The sequence below is a fragment of the Carlito syrichta genome, unplaced genomic scaffold, assembly GCF_000164805.1.
Source record: "Carlito syrichta isolate Samal-C Ts95f unplaced genomic scaffold, Tarsius_syrichta-2.0.1 Scaffold305656, whole genome shotgun sequence".
Classification (NCBI taxonomy): domain Eukaryota; kingdom Metazoa; phylum Chordata; class Mammalia; order Primates; family Tarsiidae; genus Carlito; species Carlito syrichta.
The window spans coordinates 263,208-282,047 of NW_007249752.1; the positions used below are offsets into that span (position 1 = coordinate 263,208).

The 18,840-nt window shown below is 46.2% G+C and overlaps 1 protein-coding gene across 4 annotated transcripts in view; it reads right to left on the bottom strand.

Annotated features, from left to right (window-relative positions):
* The window catches only part of DAPK1 (death associated protein kinase 1), a 219,781-nt gene extending 201,041 nt beyond the window's left edge, over window positions 1-18,740 (bottom strand). For all 4 annotated transcript variants that reach the window (XM_021714476.1, XM_021714475.1, XM_008062108.1 and 1 more), the window contains exon 1: window positions 18,516-18,740. In XM_021714476.1, coding sequence (XP_021570151.1) covers window positions 18,516-18,577 — 62 coding nt within the window. In that variant the 5' untranslated portion in view covers window positions 18,578-18,740. The remainder of the gene's footprint in view (window positions 1-18,515) is intronic.
* Between the last annotated feature and the right edge of the window lie 100 nt (window positions 18,741-18,840).

Consider the following 18,840-nt stretch of genomic DNA (forward strand, 5'->3'; position numbering starts at 1 on the left):
TGTTTTCTTCTTAATGCAGTCGCAAGTCTATCAGTTCTCCGGACGTTTGTCAATTCCCAAAGCTCTCAGATTCTTCTCCAAGTAGACATCATGTCAGGTGTCCTTGAAGCTGCATGTGGGCAACTGTTTTATTCCATCCAACTTAATTGTCTGGTTCCATCTGTATCTCTGTTTAATGTAATCATGTTGAGTTTTGTTCAACCCAACCATTAATGTAAACCCTCCACTCATTCATTCAAATCACTCACACGTTCACTGAGACCTATTTGAGGCCAATTCACATGCTTGATGCAACAGCAGAAAACAAACCACAGAGCTAGATCATGGGAGCTTCCAGTCTTAAGGAAGGAAATGGCACTTCAAAGTAATTACACAAATAGATATGTAAAAACAATGGTGATAAGCATGGAAGAGGAAAGATGATTCAATATGCTAGCTGTCACCCCCAGGCCAGTGTTATGAAAAGTCTGACCAGCAGGCCCTCTGGGTCTCATTACCATCGCTCCTACCCCAGACCTCTGGGACACAGCAGACTACGTACTCCTGGGACAGTCCATTCAAACCAAAGTCAAACAATGTCAGCTGTAGACCTCATGCTCGTTCAGATGGCATGAGCTCCCCAGCTCTGGACACCCAAGGTCAACACACCTTCCTTTAGCTCATTCCACAGGAAACTCCGGTCATTATCTCTGCCCAGTGAGTATAGGCTCTTCTTTGTCTAAACCACCTCCATTCCCCTAAGGCCATCAGTCAAGACTTATCTGTCTTGATTCTTTAGCCCAGCACTTTGGTAGGTCAAGGCAGGAGAACTTCTTGAGCCCAAAAGTTCAAGATCAGTCTGGGCAACATAGGGAGACCTCGTCTGCACAAAAAATCAAAAAACAAGCGTGGCACGGTGGTGCACCCATGTAGTCCCAGCTATTCCAGAGCCTGAGGCAGAAAAATTGCCTGAGCCCAGGAGATCAAGGCTGCAGTGAGCAGTGATTGTGCCACCACACTCCCTGCTGGACAGACAACAGCGAGACTTCAATCCCAATGATTCTCAGTGAGGGGAGAAAGGCTATCCCAACAGACATTTAGCCATGTCTGGAGATATTTTGGTTGTCCCAACTGGGGGTGGCGTCTGTTACTGTCACCCAACGGGTAGAGGCCATGGATGCTGCTAGCTAAATGCCCTACAATGCAAAGGACAGCCCTCGAGACAGAGAATTGTCCAGACCAAGCTGTCATTAATGCCAAGGTAGAAAACCCTGGTTTAGAGCAAATGAGCAAGGAAACATGTTTTGAACACATTGTATGAGCCAGCCCTATGCTAGACATTTAAAAATTTTTTTAACCTTCCTTCCAAGACAGTGACAGATGAACAGGTCATAAAATGAGCTGCACCCTCCAATCCCCAATTTCCAGCATGGCTTAACAGTGGGAGAGTCTAGGGGCTGTCTCTGCCCTTTGAAACACATTATCCAAGACTAATCGCTTCATCTATAAAATATGGATTACAATACCTACCTCCAGCTGCTGGTCTAGAGTAGGCTTCTAACAAATCTTAGTTTCCTTGTATCCTTCCTTTGCATCTGATTTTACCTATTTTTTTTTTTTTTGTTGGTGTCTTACTCTGCTGCCTAAGTTGGAGTACAGTGGCATAATAATCACAATGATCATAGCTCACCGCAGCCTCGACCTCTTGGGCTTAGGTGATCCTTCTACCTCGGCCTCCCGAGTAGCTAGGACTGTAAGTGCGGGCCACCACACCCAACTTCTTTCCTTCCTTCCTCTCTTCCTTTCTTCATTCCTTCCTTTCTTTCCTGTAGCAATGAGGTTCACTACAAGTGCAGGCCACAACGCCCAGTGTATTTATTTATTTATTCATTCATTCATTCATTTATTTCCTGTAGCGATGAGGTTTCACTTTGGTACCCAGGCTGGTCTCAAACTCCTGGGCTCAAGCAATCCTCTCACTTTGGCCTCCCAAAGTGCTGGGATGGCAGGCGTGAGCCACCATGCCCGGCCCACATCTGATTTATATTCTTATGTTCCCCACAAGAATCTGAATGAATGAAGGAAGAAATGAGTCCGCCAAGTCAGAATAATCTCTTCTTGCCTAAACTCCAGAAAACATTTTCTCATGCTTGATCTCATTGTCTACTATTGTTGGTTGTGTGAAAATCTGTCTACCCTACATGATTAGGAACTTGTTGAGATACAGGGCTCGGCTCAAGGGCCACATCATTCAGATGTCCAATTAACCCTTGAATGAATACATGACAGGTAAATATTATGGTTCAAATGATAACTTTGTTTAACAGCCTACTTCTGTGGCTGTTTATTTGTTTGGTATTTCTGCTCCTTGATATTTTACCCGAACTCACCTTATAAACACAATTTCCAGGCACTCTGTATTCAAATTTGTCAGAGTTTAATATCACTTTTACAAACTAAAGATATCCACCCAGCAAGACCAAGGAATCAGAAAGAATCCTTAATAGTTTTACTTTTTTTTGAGTCAGGGTCTTACTCTGTCACCCAGGCTGGAGTGCAGTGGCACAATCGTGGCTCACTGCAGCCTCAACCTCCTCGGCTCAAGCTATCCTCCCACCTCAGCTTCCCAGCTGATTTTCTCATTTTTTGTAGAGAGGAGGTCTCACTGTTTTACCTAGACTGGGCTTGAAATCCTGGCATGCGCCACCACACCCAGCTAATTTTCTCATTTTTTGTAGAGAGGAGGTCTCACGATTTTACCTAGACTGGGCTTGAAATCCTGGGCTCAAGTAATCCTCCTGCCTCAGCCTCCCGAAGTGCTGGGACTATAGGCGTGAGCTGCTACGCCTGGCCCAGGAAGAATCACTTAAAAGCACGCAGCCTCTCGTTCAGCAGCCATGCTTCCTGAACAAACCGAACCCCACTCCAGGGAAACAAGGACGAGCACTCAAACGTGTAAGTGGGCATTTACCCACAGCAGCTGGCAGGGCCCTGCCACTGAGTGCATCCTAACAATCCAGTCTTTCAGCCACCAGCCTAATAGGCTTTTCTTGGCACGGATGACTCTGGCTTGGCAAAACACTCATTTTCACATCTCAAATGAGTACGTGTCAGAAATGAATGGGGCCTCAGGACCCGCCGTATGTCTTGCATTCTGGTCAGGAACTTAGGTCCCCACATTCGTCGCAGACTCCTTTCTCCATAAAGATCCTTGACAAAAACCAATTCTGTTTCCCCGATCAAATTCCTGGTGTCTTGTTGGGCCGCTTAAGATGGTTTTTAAGCAGGTGCAGTGGTGTGCACCTGTAGCCCTAGCTACTGGCAAGGCTGAGGCAGGAGGACTATAGGCCTAACTTCTCAGGAGGCTAAGGCAGGAGAATTGCTTGAGCCCAGGACTTTGAGGCTGTGAACAGCAACTGCACTCCAGTCCGGGCTAGATAATGAGTCCCTGTCTCAAATAAATAAATGAGTAAATAAATAGATGGTGGGAGTGGTTTTTTTTAATTTTTTTTTTAAAGGAAGCTAAGTCACGGGGTGTGGTGACTCACTCCTGTAATCCCAACGCTTTGGGAGGTGGAGGCAAGCAGATTGCCTGAGCCCAGGGGTTCAAGACCAGCCTGGACAACTTGGCGAGACTTCGTCTTTCCAATAAATCAAAAAAATTAGCCAGGTGTGGTGGTGCGCCTGACTTCCAGGTACTTGAAGGCTGAAGTGGAAGGATAGCCTGAGCCCAGCAGGTCAAGGCCGCGATAGCTGTGATGTGCCACTCAACTGTATTCCAGCCTGGACGACAGAGTGAGACTCTGACTCAAAAATAGAAATAAATAAAAAGGAAGCCAGAAAAATAAAATCTCCCTTTCAGGAACTGAAGTACTCCATATTAAAACATGAATTTATAGGCTAACATCGTCTCAGGTTCCCGATAACACCGGGATGACTTTCCCGCAAAGCATTTCCAAGCAGCACTCTTGCTGAGAGATGACTCCTCCTGGCTGTGGTGCAACTTTACACAAAGCTCTGTTGCTTCCTTGAAGGCATGTCTTCCTACCTTCACAGATCTCCTGAACATTGAAGCTTCTCTCTTCCTCTCCCATGGGTCCCTTCAAGCTATAGCTCTTGCTGTCCACTTTCCAATGCACTACTAAATTCCTGGTTGACGTGGTTCTTGGGAACCCTAAGAATCATCCAAAGAGAACACAACCGGGTGGACCCACCCAGGGAGCCCAGCACATAAACTGAGTCCAGCCAGCATGAGGTGGGCACACCTAGAAAAATGGATCAGATAAAGTCACACTTGACAGAAGGAGCCCAATAGACAAGGGCGACTGTGTGCGTAGCTTAAGCCCAAACAGGACAAGAGACGCAAAAAGCCAAGAAAATTCTCAAGTCACAGGGAGAGCCAGGAATCCCACATATAAGCCAACCGAGGAGAACAGAAAGTGACCAGTAACCTAATCCAAATTGCCAAATTACAGAAAATCAGGAGAGCTTCCTGGGGGAGCAGCCATGGGCATGCTTGGGAGAGGTTGCTTGAAACTGGCCAGGCCATTTCGTATTTGTATTTGCTTCTTTTTCTCCAGGTTATAATTGCTCTCTAAGGTAGATTTTTGTTTTTTTGAGTTGGGGGTCTCGTTCTTTTTTTCTTTTTGGCAAAGAAAGAAAAGTTTATTTAAAAGCAAATTAAAGAGAGGAAGAGAAAGGAGAGAGAAGATTCACCTCCCCAAGGAAGTGTGGCGATAGCCATAGCTAAAGAGCACATGTCCACACCAGAGTTTAGCAAGGCAATGGCCGAGTTGAGGGTCTCATTCTTTTGCCCAGGCTGGAGCGCAGCTCCACACAGCTCACCAGGGCTCGCCACAGCCTTGACCTCCTGGGCTCAGGCAATTCTCCCACGTCAACCTCTCGAGGTCTCACTCTGTTGCCAAGGCTGATCTCGAAGTCCTGGGCTCAGGTGATCCTCCTGTCTCTGCCTCTCAAAGTGCTGGGATTACAGGCATGAGCCAGCATGCCTAGCTGACCCCATTCCATATTTGTATTTGCTTCTTATTCTCCAGGTCTTAACTTCTTTCTATCACAGGCAATTTTTAAAATTATCTGCATAGACGAGAAGATTGTCTCTAAAGATGGGACCTACAAGATGATGATCCATATTAATTAATAACATTTTACAACAGGATCTGCTCATTCAATGCCCAAATCACATTTAACAAAAACAAGGGACTTCCTGCTCATCCACAGCCATCAGGCTGACATTCCCCTGTAAATGTTCTATTTGCCAAACATTCTTATCTCTTTAAGCCAAAGGAGGGGTGGGGAGGAAAGCACCGACTGATAAAATTTCATCCTGGAAAATGTTTCACTTGTGCTAATTCACTTCCTCTCCCAAACAACTGGATCAGACGCCTGACGTGCTAGGTGATGGCATTTGTGATGGAACTGGGAGGTGCCCTCGTCTGCGCTAAATGGGAGAACTTCAAGTACCCTGTCTAGTCCAGTGACAGTGACGTCATGAGAAAAAGGGCGGAAGTGGCCTCAGTCCACAGGATCTGGTCATGGGCACGCTGGTGCCACTGCACCCGTGGACAACACAGGAGCAGAACCACGCCAGAAAGGGACACCTCCACGTGAAGCGAGACTGTGATTATCCAAAGACAGAAGAGCCCCTGAGAACAAAATCAGTGGGAGATTCCGGCATGATCAGTAGCAGGTCACACGCTGCTTGTGGAGACCCTGAATGGCAAAGCAAACGTTGATAGACAACGTCCAGCCAGGTGCAATGACTCATGCCTGTAATCATAGCACTGTGAGAGACTGAGATGGGAGGACTGCTTGAGCCCAGGAGTTCAGGACAAGCCTGGACAACATAGTGAAACCTCACCTTCACATACACACACACACACACACACACACACACACACACACACACACACACACACACACACATACACACACACACACACACAATCAAAGAAATATGTGTACAGGTGGCACATGCCTGTAGTCCCAGTTACTTGGGAGGCTGAGGCAGAAGGATCACCTGAGTCCAGGAGTTGGAGGCTGTGGTGAGCCATGATTGTGCCACTGCACTCCAGTCTGGGCAACAGAGTGAGACTCTGACTCAAAACAAAAAAAGCAAAAAAAAAAAAGGACAGCTTCCTATATTTCCATCCCAGGTGTACAGTAGAAACCCTGGCGGGTTCTGCTTTCTATTTATAGGCCAATGAGATATTATCTTTAAGGCAGCAAATAACTTTTTAGCACTTTTGCCTTACCAAATTCCTAAGGACAGCTTCTCCGTGTTTCAGCGTCTCCAACCTCGGCAGTTACCTGTTAAAAATCTGTTCTCTACATAGGATACATACAGGTCCTGAGCCCATAGCTTGGTTCCCGTAAAGCCAAACAGCTTGGAACCCTCTCATCTACTAAATATGACCCGTCAAAGGTTGCAGCCTTTCGTCATTTTCCAGAGACACTCATTTGTGCTACTTACCCACAAACCACAGACGGCCAAAAAACAAAAACGAAAACAAAAAAGCCTGAGCTTTCCATAGTGGAGGCGAAATAGTTTAGAAAAACTCCTCCAAGGAGGGCAGAAACACCGGAAGTGAATCAACGCTCCACACTGCCCTCTTTTCCCTTCCTGTCATATCCCTCTGCCACTTTTTGTCTCGCATCACCTAAATCATACCCACTCTCCCTCAGATGCAGCCTGGCCCTAGACAGACATATGAGGTGCCAGGCAGACACACAGATAGGGCAACTCAGAGGAAAACGGAATCCTTCTCATGATGGGGGGGAAAGGTGTTAATGACTTACCTACCTTTTTTATTTTTATTTTTATCTTTGAGTCAGAGTCCCACTCTGTCGCCCAGGCTAGAGTGCAGTGGCGTGATCACAACTACCTCATCCTCAACTTGCTGGGCTCAGGTGATTCTTCCAACTCTGTCTTCCAAGTAGCTGGAACTAAGGCATGCGCCACCACATCTGGCTAATATTTTGATTTATTGTAGAGACGAGGCCTTGCCAAGTTGCCCAGGCTGGTCTTGAACCCCTGGGCTCAGGTAATCCTCTCGCCTCAGTCTCCCAAAGTGCTGGGACTAAGGTGTGAGCCACCTTGCCCGGCTTATATTTCTTTTCCAACTGAAAAATGATACGCTGTGGCCCAGGGGTGAGAGCTGTAGTAAGGTCTTAAAAATTCTGACTATCTTTTTAAGTTAAAAAGAAAAAGTCTAGGCTGAGTGCAGAAGCTCATACCTATAATCCCAGCACTTTTGGAGGCTGAGGCAGGAGGACTGCTTGAGACCAAGAGTTTGAGATCAAACTGGTCAATATAGCAAGACCCTGCCTGTACAAAAAATAAAATAAAATAAATTATCTAGGCATGGAGGTGTACACCTGTAGTACCAAGTATTCAGGAAGCTGAGGCAGAAGGATGGCGTGAGCCCAAGAGTTTGAGACTGCAGTAAGCCATGATCATGACACTGAACTCCCAGCGAAGGCAACAGAAAATTAATGAATTAATAAAAGGTTTGTATGGTTTCAAAAGTAAAGAGCAGCCAGGCACAATGGTTCATGCCTATAATTCCAGCACTTTGGGAGGCCAAGGTGGTGGATTGCTTGAGTCCAGGAGTTCGAGACCAGTCTGGCCAACAAAGAAAAACCACATCTTTATAAAAATTGGCTGGGCTCGGTGGTTCAGCCTGTAATCCCAGTACTTTGGGAGGCCGAGGCGAGTGTATTGCCTGAGCCTGTGAGTTCGAGATCCACCTGGGCAACTTGGCGAGACCTCATCTCTACAATCAATCAAAAATTAGCCGGGCGTGGTAGCACGCGCCTGTAGTTCCGGTTACTAGGAAGGCTGAGGCAAAAGGATCGCTGGAGCCCAGCAGGTTGATGCTGCAGTGGCCGGGAGCATGCCGCTGTACTCCAGTCTGGGCTACAGAGTGAGACTCCAACTCAAAAAATAAATAAAAATAAAAAAAATTAGCTGGGCATGGTGGCACGTGCCTGTAGTCCCAGCTACTCAGTAACCTGAGGTGGAAGGATCGCCTGAGCCCAGGAGGTTGAGGCTGCTGTGAGCTGTGATCATCGTGCAGCCTGGGTATCAGAGTGAGACCCTGACCGAAAAAAGAGCAAGCCAGGCACAATGGTCCACACCTATAATCCCAGCATTCTGGGAGGTGGAGGCGAGAGGATTGCCTGAGTCCAGGAGTTCAAGACCTGTCTGGGCAACTTGGCAAGACCTCGTCTCAAATCAAAAAATTAGCTAGGCATGGTGGTGCATGCCTGTGGTTCCAGCTACTTGGAAGGCTGAGGTGGAAGATCACCCGAGCCCAGCTTAGCAAGACTGTGGTGGCTGTGAGCATGCCACTGTGCTCCAACCTGGGTGACAGAGAAAGACTCCTACTCAAAAAAAAAAAAGAAAAGAAAAAAAAAAGTAGGAAGCAATTAGCTGTAGACAGAACTATTCACAGTAGAAATTCATTCATTCTTGTAGGTGAAAACCTATAAAATTATAATACCAACTGTACTTAAGATATTTACAAGCCAATTCATCACATATATATAAATAAGAGTAATCAGGCAGTTCTGACAGAAAATAAAATGTGTCCCCAAAAAAGTCCATACTCAGAGCCAAATTTCCCAGCCAAAACCCATCAGGCTTATGAAGAATGTAAGCACCATCAATATAAACTTTTCACACCCCAGAGATCAGCAATTTACAAGCATTCAGTCGCTCAAACACTATGTTCTTCGTCCAAAGTTCGATGTGTTCATCTAGGAAAATAAAATCAGCAGCACTCTTCCAACCTTCCTTTCCCCGTGATATGTCTCACTGCACAGTAGGTTACTGAATGAAAAAAAAAATTTTTTTTGAGTTGGAGTCTCACTCTGTTGGCCAGGCTAGAGTGCAAGGGCAGCATCACAGTTACCACAGCCTCTATCTGCTGGGCTCAGGTGATTTTTCCACCTCAGCCTTCCAAGTAGCTGGGATTACCGGAGCACACCACCACACCAGGATAATTTTTTTAAAAAAATTTATTGTAGAGATGAGGTCTCATTATGCTGCCCAAGCTGGTCTCAAATTCCTGGGTTTAGTGTGCTGAGATTACAGGTATGGGATGTTGTGTCCGACTGGTTACTGAATGAAAATTTTCAAGTTCATAATCGAAAAGTCACCAGGTAGGACATAAAGGAAAGGCCTGTGATCATTTATCAGAGATAAGGCTCATCACACTTAAAGGACCACAGGGTGATTCGTAAGCTACACCAGCTCTCACCGTCACCCCCAAAAGACCAAAGTGACAAACATGCGTCACCTTGGATTACACTTGTCAGGTATCTCCAGAGATTAGTTACTATCACGTGACTGTCCTGTTTTGTTTTGGACTAGGAGTGAAAACAAGACACCAACTCTTTTAGGTTTCAGACCTTTTCTTGGTAAAATCCTAGGATACAGCTATACCTTTTGGTTCCACCTAAGAAAGATTTACTAGTTAAAGTTAGTTTAAACTCATTTTAGTTAGATAATGTAGGAAATCCAAATGTCAATTTCTTTTTTTTTCCACGCTCTTCTAATTGCACATTTAAAGAAATTCATTTATCTGGTTTTTTTTTTATTATTATTATTATTTTTGAGTTGACATATTGCTCCGTCGCCCAGGCTAGAGTGCAGTCACGGCTCACTACAGCCTCAGTTCCCTTGAGCTCAGGTGATCCCCCTGGGCTCTGGTGATCCTTCCTTTTCAGCCTCCCGAGCAGCTGGAAATACAGGCATGCACCACCACACCCAGCTAATTTTTTGTTTTTTTTGTAGAGATGAGGTCTCATTATGTTGCCCAGGCTGGTCTCAAAGTCCTGGGTTCAAGCCATCCTCCCACCTTAGCCTCCCAAGTGCTGGGATTACAGACGTGAGCCACCATACCCAGTCGAGGACTTCATTTAGAATGATCAAAAAACCCATACATTGGATTTACTGTAAATAATTGCACTGCCATATCATCTCCTTCTAGGCGGAGAGATGATAAACTCTGTTTTGATAATTTACCCCAACAAACTAGAGAAAAACAATGAAATGTTACCTTCTGTATAAAGTCCCAAACAATCATATACCAATTCTAAGCTAGTCAGACTCGTGCTACTTACTGAAATGAGAAACTATTGGTTATTTAAGAGGTTGGCCCACGGGGCAACATGTTACCTTACTCAAAAGTTAAATAATAATGAAAGTGTTTGGGGAGTTTTCTAAAAAGCTAAGCTATTAACTTTGAGATGTGGGTAAAACGATGCCACATGCTAACACCATTCATAAGAGCAAGGCACAAGCCATTTTGAAAAGGAAAGACAGTTCCAATGTGTCTTTAAGGCTTGTGAGAGTTCAGAGTTCAAAGGACAGACCCCACTGCCTTGGGCTGGGCTTCCACTGAAAACCTTCCATGAAGCGCTTACTCATTACTCCTAACCATCCTCTCCAATGCAGATGCTGAACAGCACCGGCATTAAAACCACTGCCCACATTACCTCTCTTAAATGTCAACTTCATTTGGCTTTCAAGAAAGAAAAACTGCCAAATCATAAGTAGTGCAAATAACCAAAGAGCCCTGGCCCAAGGTTCTGGGTCCATCTCTTGCCAGTTACCAGCCTGCAGCCGTGAGAAAGCCACTCAGCCAGTCTTAAACACCAAGGAGACAAAACAGAAGGCCGGACATGCCGGTCACTCAGGCTTCTTCCAGGTCTGACTCCCTGCGGTCTCTGGGTTGTCCTTCACCAACGGAAGCCACACCCCTCCTGTCAGTCGGTGACTTCCTCTGCCCCACGATCAGAAATAGACTTTCACTAAAATCATGTTTCATTTCACTTGTATAAAATGCTTAGTTAGGCCAGGCGCAGTGGTTCATGCCTGTAATCCCAGCACTTTGGAAGGCAGAGGTGAAAGGATTGCCTGAGGCCAGGGGTTCGAGACCAGCCCGGGCAACTTGGCGAGACCTCGTCTCTACAATAAAACACAAAAAAATGTCACCGGGTGTGGTGGTGCGTGCCCGTCGTTTCAGCTACTTGGAAGGCTGAGCCCAGCAGGTCAAAGCTGTGGTGGCCGCGAGCGTGCCACTGCACTCCAGCCTGGGCAACAGAGTGAGACTCCGACTGAAAAAAAAAATGCTCAGTTAGATTAAGTACACATAGCAGTTGGCTGAAATTAAGGATGAACGCTCCTAACACATGTTTCTGCTGAGTCAGGTAACATAACCTTGACCTTGTCTCTTCCATCCGACACCCGCACCATCTCAGCAGGGACCCAGAAGCAAGTCTTTGTGCCTCTCCACCGACTCCCTTGCCCTCTGCACCTGCCATTCACCAGGAAGGAACTGCTCTGTGCCTTCAAGGGACTACAACTTTGCCGGGAGAAGAGGGCAAACTGACAAAGATAATGCTGCCTCTCCTGATAACAGCTGTATATGACGACGGTCGCCCTCTGTCTCCATGGAATCAGCCAACCTTGGCTCAAAAATATGCAGGGGAAAAAAACTGCACCTACACTAAATACAGGCAGACTTTTTTTTTCTTGTCATTATTCTCTAAACAAGATAGCATAACTGCTATGTATGTAGCATTCACATTGTCTTAGATATTAGAAATCATCCAGAGAGGATTTAAAGTACATGGGAAGATTGTGTAGTTTCCATGCAAATACGACACCATTTTATGTAAAGGACTTGAGCACCTGTGGATCATGGTGACCTCCAAAGTCCTAAAACCAATCCCCCTTGAATAATGAAAAAAAAAAAAAACTGTACTGAAATTCACCTAAGGCCAGGCACAGCAGCTTACACCTATGATCCCAGCATTTTGGGTGGCCAAGGTGGGAGGATCGCTTGAGCCCAGGAATTTGAGATCAGCATGGGCAACGTAGCAAAAACTCATCACTACAAAAAAATTAAAAAATTAGCTGGGTGTGGTGGTGCATGCCTGTAGTTTCAGCTACTCAGAAGGCTGAAGTAGAAGGGTCTCCTGAGCTCAGGAAGTCGTGGCTGTGGTGAGTTGTGACTGCACCACTGCACTCCAGGCTGGAGTGAGATTCTGACTCGGGGTGGGGCGGGGAGACAGAAATTAATCTACTGGGCGCAGTGGCTTGCACATGTAATCCCAGCACTTTGGGAGGCTGAGGCAAATGGACTGCCTAAGCCCAGGGATCGAGACCAACCTGAGCCACTTGGCGAGACCTCGTCTCTACAATAAATCAAAAAATTAGCTGGGCATGGTGGTGCACACCTGTGGTTCCAGCTACTTGGAAGGCTGAGGCAAAAGGATTGCCTGAGCCCAGCAGGTAGAGGCTTCAGTGGCCATGAGCATGCCACTGCACTCCAGCCTGGGTGACAGAGTGAGTGAGACTCCAACTCAAAAAAAAGAAAGAAAGAAAGAAAGAAAGAAATTAATCTGAGCATCCGTCTCTGTAAATTTACAGTTTTTCATGGCTATGCAGGAACATGCCCATGTTATGGGACCTTTAAAGCTCCTATAAGGTTGAATGAGATACAAGTTTGGGGTGAAAGGGCTTGGGAGAACAAGAAGTCAACTTCAATGTTCCTTGGCCTCCCTATCAATAAGCACCTTGACTCCCTTCATTCCTGGCCCCCTTGAACCTGAACGTTGCCTGTGGATGGTTCAGCCACACACTCCCAGTGCCAGCAAGCAGGCACTCAGCCAAACTGCCATGCACGATCACCACCGTGCCATCCCTTCACATCCTGGAGTCCTATTATTAGACCTTCCTAAATTGCACATGGCTTTAAAATCATTAACCGTTGCCTCTAATCTATGCATCTGAACTTCTCTCTTATAACTTTGCCTTTCCTATCAGAGGAAACATCTGAGTACATTCTGAGGTAAAAATGCAAAGACGCCAGGGCGATGGCTCAGGCTGGTAATCCCAGTACTTTGGGAGGCTGAGGTTGGAGGATCACTTGAGGCCAGAAATTCAAGACCAGCCTAGGCAATATAGCAAGACCTCATCTCCACAAAAAAAAATTTTTTTAATTAGTCAGGTGTGGTAGCACGTACCTGTAGTCCCAGTTACTTGGGCGGCTGAGGCAAGAGGATCACTTTAGCCCAGGAGTTCGTGGCTGCAGTGACCCGTGATCATGCCATTGCACTCTATCCTGGATTACAAAGTAAGACCCCAACTCAAAAAAAAGCAGAGAAAAAAAATTGCATTCAGCACAGTCCTGTGAGAATGTAGGAACCCATCCGTGGCCTGAGGTTCCCACTTCTAAAGAGAAAACACAGCAACAAGTCTCACCCCTGGTCCAAGCCTCACGAGATTGCCACAGTTCTTCTGGCAAAGCCACAGGAAACCCTGACTTGAACTATCAGGGCTCAGGTCAATTTCTTACTTCAGTTAAAATGCCTATGGATTTTATGCCAAAAGGAGAACATTTTAAGTTTGAATTATTAGCTTCCAGCCACCATCCAAACCAATGTAAAATATTTAACGCTCTACTTCATTTGTTTTGTTTAAAACTGATCTTGTGCTTGGAAAGTTTGGCTGCTGTGCTCATTACTGTGCGGCCACAGAAAATGCAAAACAAAAGCAGTTTTTATTTTGCTGAGCTGCAACCGTTACACCCTAAGGGTTCATCTCTGCCATAGCCATCACTTATTGAAGGCATATGGGATAAATTTTTCCATGGTGCTTTATATATATTGACCCATTCATTCAATCAACATGCATTTCATGAGCACCTACTAAGCGTCATGTATCTAATTATGCAATAGAGACATAACAACGAACAAGTCCAAGATCATGGCCTCATAAGGAAGAAGCAGATAATCAAATAAGCAATTACTCTGCCACGTGGTAAATGTTGTGATGGAGAAAGTATTAAAAATAATACATGAGAAGCCAGGCAAGGTCGCTCACACCTGTAATCAAGGATCGCTTGAAGCCAGGAGTTCAAGGCCGGCCTGGGCCACATAGCGAGACTTCCTCTCTACAAAAATTTTTTAAATGAGCTGGGCGCAATGGCTCACGCCTGTAGTCTCAGCTACTCAGGGCAGGAGTATCACTTGAGCCCAGGAGTTTGAGGTTGCAGTGAGCTGTGATGACACCACTCTACTCCAGCCTGGGCGACAGAGCAAGACCCTGTCTCTAAAATATACATAAATATATAATGTGTGTCTATATATATGATGTATATATTAGGTATTAATAATAAATTATTGGCCATTAATAATAATTATATGGTTATTAATAATGTATAAATTAGGCAGTGACTACATGTCACATGTTTAGAGCTACTGCCTCTAATTCTCACAACAGCTACAAAGGTAGGCATCTCCCCACTTTCCAGATGAGCATCTCGAGGTTCCTCCACGCCACACTGCCTCTCTCACAGCATCAGCATCTCATAATCGTTTACATCTTACAACCCCATTTTGGTCTCAAAACTGTACTGGCCTTCCATCCTGACGGCCATCACAAACATAGAGCTACCAGTATTATACAGCACGCTACACACCCTGGAGAGAGCCACAGCAACACTGAACTGCAGGGCACACCCCAAAGCCAACGACAAGGAGTGACACAACACTAATAATACTATAAAACAGGATGGAGCCAGGCGCAGTGGCTCACGCCCATAATCCCAGCACTTTGGAGGCAGAGGTGAGAGGATTGCCTAAGCCCAGGGGTTTGAGACCAGTCTGGGCAACTTGGTGAGACCTCGTCTCTACAATAAATCAAGAAACATTAGCTGGGAGTGGTGGCGCATGCCTGTAGTTCCAGCTACTTGGAAGCCTGAGGTGGAAGGATCACGTGAGCCCAGCAGGTCGAGGCTGTGATGGCCATGAGCGTGCCACTGCACTCCAGCCTGGGTGACAGAGTGAGTCTCCAACCCAAAAGAAAAATAAATAAGCCGGGCTCGGTGGCTCAGCCTGTAATCCCGCGCCTTTGGGAGGTTGAGGTGAGTGGATTGCCTGAGCCCGCGGGTTCGAGACCCGCCTGGGCAGCGAGACCTCATCTCTACAATAAATCAAAAAATCATCCGAGCGTGGTAGCGCACGCCTGTAATTCCGGCTACTCGGAAGGCTGAGGCGGAAGGATCGCCGGAGCCCAGCAGGTCGAGGCTGCGGTGACCGGGAGCGGCCACTGCACTCCAGTCTGGGTGACAGAGTGAGACTCCGACTCAAAAAGAAAAAGAAATAAAATTAAGCAGTATGGAATGCGTCCCTGGGCAGTCATGGACAAAGAGAGTCCTAGACAAGTCATTTGGCTCCTAAAGGGGAGAAATCATTGTGGCAGGATATAGTCAGGAAGTGGGACTTGGGCCTTAAGATCATGTGAGGTCAGACGGTGGAACAGGGAAGAGGGCCAGGTCCTCAGAAAAGCTGTGTGCAGAGAGGTGCCCAGGAGGCTCACAGGTTAGGCTGAACGACGGCCAAGGGTGTAACCAGAGCCCGGCGGTGGGGTAAGCCGGCCGGCAGCAGCTCAAGGAGCCAACTGATAAGAGATGCCAGGGCATCCTGGGGCACTGAGACAACCCAGTGTAATAGGAGGTGGAGAAAACTGCATTTATAAGAACTCCTCTCAGAGACGATTACACGTGACGGGGGCAGTTCTTTGTTCAGCCTCCTGGGACAGTGGGTGAGACCCCAAAGGACCTCCCAGAGCCAGAATTGAAGGTCTCCAAACACTCTTCTAAAGATGATGGGTCCATTTACTGCAGGGACTTGCTTCGGCTTGGAGAGGGTGCCAGTTTGAGGCCAGAGCTGCATTATTCAGAGTCACAGTGGAGGCCAAATGCTGTCAGCAACGGGTCTCGCTGTGACCCTTTTCCCACAAGGCCTTCCCTCCCAAAATTGGTAAACAGATATTTAAAGAATATTGAGTTGCAGGCCAAGTTATTAGCCTGCCAGGCACACCCACATGTCTCGGCCAGTCCTACAGATAATATCTTTATTTGTTTAACTCTTTACTGCTGATAAAATACATTTACAAGTTAGATTAACTGATCTTCACAACAGCCATGAAATAAGCACCAGGACTTTCATTTTATAGATGAAGATACTGAGGGTCAGAGTGAGTAAGTGAACTGCTCGAGACGGTCAAGCTAGCAAGTTGCAGAGCCAGGTTTAGAACCGGGGTATCTGTCCAGTGGTCCATCAGCTCTACCAATGCAGCAATAACTAATACTTTATAAAGTTGACAGCTGACAGAGAGTTTTTACAGAAGGCTTGGGCAGTACACACAGACACACATCTGCACATACATATTCTCTCAGTTCTCCTAAATGCAAAACAGTATTAATAATAACAACACGATATTCTACTTTAAAAACCCATTTCTCTCCTTCAGGTATGGACTCTCACCACATTTATAAGGTGAGTAGTAGTACTGAAGTACCACTAAAAATCTGTAGGTAACGTCTCAGATCCCAGATATTGGCCTGCTGACAACTCGCTGCTTAGAGGTTTGGAACTCACTGCTTAGAATGACCTTGCATTTGTGCCAAATACCTGCCCATCTCCATTTTTCTGCCACTAAGCTCCTGCCTCTACTCCCAGTCTTCTCTCAGTGACATGTGACGCCACATACACTTCTTCTCACGTGTCCATCTCGCACTTGTTTTCGGGAAGGGACGAAATACAAGGCAGACATAAAATCACTGGACTTGAAAAACTTTCCTCCAACATCAACCATGCACCCCTCCCCCTTTTTCATTTTAGCAAAAACGCTACCAATTATACAAGATAGATGGGTATGTCTACTTTATTTTTTAAAACGCCCAACTCCCAGTTTCTCAGAGTACTTATTTCAAATTCCTAGGTCACATCAATTATTTAGTAAACAACTTGTCAATTAGTCCTGCACAGTGGGAGAAAGTTATACACTGAAATGTACACAGAGCCAAAATCAAAGCAAAACGCTAGTGACAAATGAGCTAAACCTTGTCATCACGCCCACGAAATAAAGATCACAAACTCCCCTCGCCAGCCACAGGGAGGCCTTGTTATGGTTTTTTCTTTCTCACACATGATTCTACCAAAAGCTCACAATGAAGAAAAAGGTCAATAAACTTAAGCAATAAAATAATCATCTCACCTAATTGTAGTCACCTTTATAACAAAATTTATGTAATCTGGCTACACTACACAATTGGAATTAAAATGTACTTTTTCACCTTGTTGTTTTTCCTAGTCCCAAAGGAAAACTCCGTATACCACTTGTCCTGCTAAAAATCACAGGAAAAAGTGAGTTAATTCCAGTTAAACCAGGTAGTTCAACCACTCGCTCTTAAACCTTAATCTTAACCATGTCCATGAAATGTGATTTTTCGAGAGATTCCTTCTTATTCGCTCACTAAATCTTCAATGTATAGTAAGCGTCCCCTCAGTCCCGGCTCCTATCTGTTTTCTGTCAACACTAAACATACAGAGAAATATGCTGACAGTCATTCTTTAAAAGCCGCTTTCATTCTGTACTATCACTTGAATTTTTAAAAAATTTTAAAAGCTAAGCTCAGCTTTCATAATTCTCGTCAGGCAATCTAGAATGTGGGGGCTTTAAAACTTCCTTTCCATGAAGAAAACGGAATCTTCGTATCAGGATATCAGGTGTGTATGGGAAAAATACATATTTCAGTGCACGTGTAAGTAAATACATGTTTTGTTTGTTGATTTAAAGATCCTTTTGCTTACTTCCCTAACAATGCAAACACATACACAGTCAAATCCCATGAAGTGAATTTTAAATTTAGGTCTGAAAGCTGGGTTTTCTGCTCAAGGAGATCCAAGCTCCTCACACTACGCAAAATACCCAGTCAGAGGAAGCAGCAATCCGCCCCTAGACGCCCCCCAAAGAAATAATTCTTTGTTCACCCATAAACTGAAAGATTGGACACTGAGAATCACAGCTGCTACAGCAGGGGAAGTATGCTCTGAATCCAGATAGCCATATTAGACTCTCATTGATCTGTTAAAAATTTAACATCGTCGACGAAATTGAAGCAGCCACCGACACCAACTGGGTCATTAAATTCCTGGCTGGGAGAAGTTTCAAAACCCAAGCTCAACATAAACATCTGGAAAGCCTCCATTTACCACCTACTCCCAATCCTTGCTCGTGTTACACTGGAAATTCAGAAAGAGGGAAAGTATTCAGATTTTTTTTAAGGCTATGCATCAGTCCACTCTCTCTGTTGAAATCACACCCAACTCCGGCTGCAACTATAAGCCGAGCGTTTGCCTCGCGGTGTCTCAGAAGGGCAAAAGCTGACAAGAGTTAGGGCACACGATCACGTCTGTCCTTGCCCAGGGGCTCCGGCCGGTGCACTGTGGAGCGCCTCCACTCCCGGCCCCTTGGATCAGGCGCTTGGTTTCTGTGCTCCGGCCCTGGCCGGGCTAGGGACTCCGCACGATTTGCTTGCGCATCTCCAGGGAGGGCGAGGGAGACGCCTGATGGAAACTGCGCCCGCTTCCCACCCACCGCCCCATCATGATGCTGTCTCCAGGCCCAGCAGCGTGCGCTTCCGGCACCCGCTTACCTGCCAAGCTCCTCGCCGGTGTCGTAGTAATCGTCCACGTTTTCCTGCCTGAACACGGTCATGGTCACCTGTCACGCCTCACCAACGCCCAGCGCCCGTCAGCTCCGCTTCCCAAACCATCACCCCCGCTCCGACGCCTCCGCGGGCCCCTCATGCATCGGCCTCCAGTCCTTTAAGACAAACAAACCGGCGAAGCTGGCAATGCTCAGAAAATGACGACCCGAAGGGAAGCGGCGCTCCCCGGGGCGGCCCCGCTCGCCGGGGCCCGGGTCTCCGGAGCGGCTCCTCCCCGCGGGGTGGGGGGAAACACCCTTTGTGAAACCCG